This window comes from Drosophila yakuba, chromosome X (assembly GCF_016746365.2).
Source record: "Drosophila yakuba strain Tai18E2 chromosome X, Prin_Dyak_Tai18E2_2.1, whole genome shotgun sequence".
NCBI lineage: Eukaryota > Metazoa > Arthropoda > Insecta > Diptera > Drosophilidae > Drosophila > Drosophila yakuba.
Genome location: NC_052526.2, coordinates 17,322,788 through 17,326,103, shown reverse-complemented (window position 1 = coordinate 17,326,103; position 3,316 = coordinate 17,322,788). Strand labels below are relative to the sequence as shown.

General features: G+C 50.1%; 1 protein-coding gene across 1 annotated transcript; it reads left to right on the top strand.

The window, feature by feature from the left end:
* The first annotated feature begins 232 nt into the window (after positions 1-232).
* LOC6525762 lies at positions 233-1,217 on the top strand. Its single transcript, XM_002101547.4, has 2 exons — positions 233-630; positions 685-1,217. Exons 1-2 carry the CDS (start codon positions 349-351, stop codon positions 880-882), a joined length of 480 nt encoding a protein of 159 aa, XP_002101583.1. The 5' UTR covers positions 233-348; the 3' UTR covers positions 883-1,217.
* Positions 1,218-3,316: the final 2,099 nt, after the last annotated feature.

Below are 3,316 nucleotides of genomic sequence, written 5' to 3'. Positions count from 1 at the left end.
CCGGCATTGTGTTCGTAGCTTAAGCCCTCGAATTATTAAGACAATGAGATTTTATTACTGCCACAGCACAATCAGCGTAATGAATCCTTCTACCCAGCAGCTCAGCCCCATATCATCGCGGCGCTTTCTGTGCAGATCATAACTCATCATGGACATTGTGGCGACGCTGCGATTGATTGATGAACTGCCAAATCGCACGGCACACTCACAGCTCAAATATGCTGTCTAAAATCAGGGAGGCCGTGCTGTGAACGTTCGAAAGGATCCCTCACAAGCCCCCACAACTATTGGGATTTTTTCGATATTTTCGTTTTGGAGTCAACATATTCCCCATCTCGTTGCAATAGGATGCCAAATTCGTCAGTGATCAGCAGGGTGAACGCGGGTTTGGCCCGCTGTTTGAGCCACCATCGGCGTTTGTGTCGCGGCATTGCCGAGCTGGACCGTCTCATCCACAACGATGGCTTTCTGAAGGATCCCCGCACTCAGTGGCTGCTCCACCAACGACGTCAAACGGAGGAGGAGCAGGCCAATGCCGATGCCAGGTTCAGTCCTTTGGGCAGAATGGGCTGTGAAGTGGGTCGTTTGCTTGGTGCGTCCAAGATAAAGCTGCCCCCGCCATCCGGCAAGGTGAGTACTGCACTCCAGCTGACTTGATCACCCATTGATGAGCTAACCCAACAGAATAATCTCGTCGTGACCCGCACCTTCTGCCAAATCCTTCAAGTCGAGAACACCACACCCAGAAAGCAGACAGGACCCATGCCAGCTCCAACTCCACTGCCATCGCCAGAAAGAAGACACAGTTTCATGTTCAGTGGCAGAATGCCTAGTCCTGAGACGAAAGAATCCTGCTCCAAAGGCTGCAGCCAAAGTGGTTAGGAATGAGATGCCGAGGAGATGCGCTACCAAGTCTGGCAGAGATCTATGATATGTATAGATCTGTGCAAGGCTTGAGAGAGTTATCTTTAGGAGGATGTCTCTGTGGAAATCGCCCAGCAACGACTGAATTTATATCCCACACAACTGGAGCAACTGAAGCAGCAGGAGGATGCGGAGTGTGGATTGGGGAGTGTGGAGTACAAGGAGAAGGAGGTGAAGGAGGAGGAGGAGGTGTTGCCCCGTCCGTCGTTCAGTATCCGTGCTGCTCTCGTTATTGTTATGAATAAGTTAATAACATGGCGGAAGGCTTCTTTTGTCGTGGCCCAAACAAGCAACAACCTGGCAGGCAGCGCTTATTAAATGATTGAAGCCTTTGGTGGGGCGAGTTGTTGGTGCTGCAGGAACTTCGACTTGGCTCTTGCTCTTGCTCTTGCTCTGGGTCTTGGTGTTGGTGTTGGTGTTGGTCTTCCAGTTGGACTCAAGCTGGGGGCCCCCATAAAAAAGGTGGAAACCTGGTTCTCGTTTCTTGATCTTTTTTGTTTTTTGTTTTTTGTGCTTTTTTTGCCAGCTCTTTTGAGCGCTGCTGCTTTGTGGTTTTTTCCCTTTGCGTCCAGTGTCCAGCGTCCAGAGTCCAGCGACCACCATCAATAACAGAGCCCGGGCCATATTTATGATTTGTTAAGCAACGCCGAACGTGCGAAAGGATAATCACAAGCGCCTGCTGGCACGCCCCCCTTCTGCCTTCTGCCCCTTTTTTTTTGTTTTTTTTTTGTTTTTATATCGAGAGGGGGGAATGGTGGGTGGGGAGGGGATGTTCGCTTTCGTCGTGTGTGAGGCATTTCCAAAATTGAGTCAATGACTTTTATTTTTACGACTCGCCCTGCGACTCCAAGTGTCCAAGATGGATGGATGGTTGGCTGGCTGGCTGGATGGACATCCAAAGCTTGGTATGCTCTGGTCAGTTCTGGCCTTTTGGCTTTTATGGCACTGCGAATTGAGCTATTAGACTGGCGCAGATTGGGTGATCGTAGTTATGGCTAGTTATAGCAGGTGCCCTGCTCCAGATCCACTCGAACTTTGACCACCGACGGCGTTGGTCCGATGTTGGTAAACGCCCTCGATCCCAATACCAATCCCTAGTTGTTGATTCCAATCTCGTCCACTCAACGAAATCAATTATGTACTACAAAATTGTACAAATCATTTTGCGTTCGACCTCCAAAGTGTTTCAGCTGCCAGGGGATCGAAAGAAAGAAGGAACGCTAAGGACAGCTGTAAGGATCGCACATTTTCAGGCATGTGGATAAGGTTGAGAACGAGGACGAGGACGAGGACAAGGGCGAGGAGTCGAGGGCTCTTTGACACGCTCGCGGGATTAGCACGGAATGAGGGAAGTAAGGGAGTGGAGGGGGACTTGCAACGCCGGGGAGCTGTGAAAATTCCTGGCATCTTTAATGAGCGCCGGCTTATCAATGGCCTCCGCCGTCATCCGCTCCACATCCCATGCCCATACACATATACCCATACCCATATCCATTCGCAGTACCATTCCCATTCCCATTCCCAGTCGCAGTCGCAGTCTGATTGTTAACCTTTGAATCGGGGCATTAAAAAACGTTAACAAGCTGCGTAGCGCCGTCGGCGGCGTTAATGTCGAAATTGGCGCTGGCCCAGGAATGGCCAAGATCGGTGAACCGAAGCAGGAGATGGAGATGGAGGTGGAGGATGGGGATGGGGATGGTGAGGAGAAGTGATTCCAGGAGGGGTGAGCAGCAGATCGGAGCAACTGGGAACTGGGGCCTGCGACTGCGACTGCGACTGGGACGAACGTGTTTCTTAATGAAACAAAGCTTGAATTTTAAATGAGCATCATAAAGAACAATGAAAATGCAAGGAACAGCAACAACAAAGCGAGACCGGCGATCCGTTCGATGGACAAACGCCGGAGGGGAAGTGGAGGGGTGGTGTTGGGAGCGCGGACAGCGCGAAATAAAAGCGCAGAAATGTTAAATAAACAATAAAAAACAATCCGCCGCCGCCCCCCTCGCGGAGTCTGTCAAACTCGGCCAGCGGATTAAGCGCGGCCTGCGCACAAGACGCACCAGAGATGGATATGGCAGCGATCCCCCAAGCCCCCATGCTCCCCCCCCTTTTCCAAGTCCCCCAAATCCCCTATCCAGTCCGTAGTCGGACCAGGATGGGGCGAAGTCAGGAGGAAGTGCGTTGCAGCTGACGCGCCGACTGCTGAATGCCCTTTCACAGGATCTACGAATGAAAGTGTTACTAGTAAAGATTACACTACAAAATATATTTGTAATATATTTATTTTATGCAGAAAAACATATCAATAAATAAAATATGGAATCTAGAATAGAATAGAGTCTATATCAAATCCGCCAAACATTTCTGTTTTACCATAAATAAATCAAAAGCG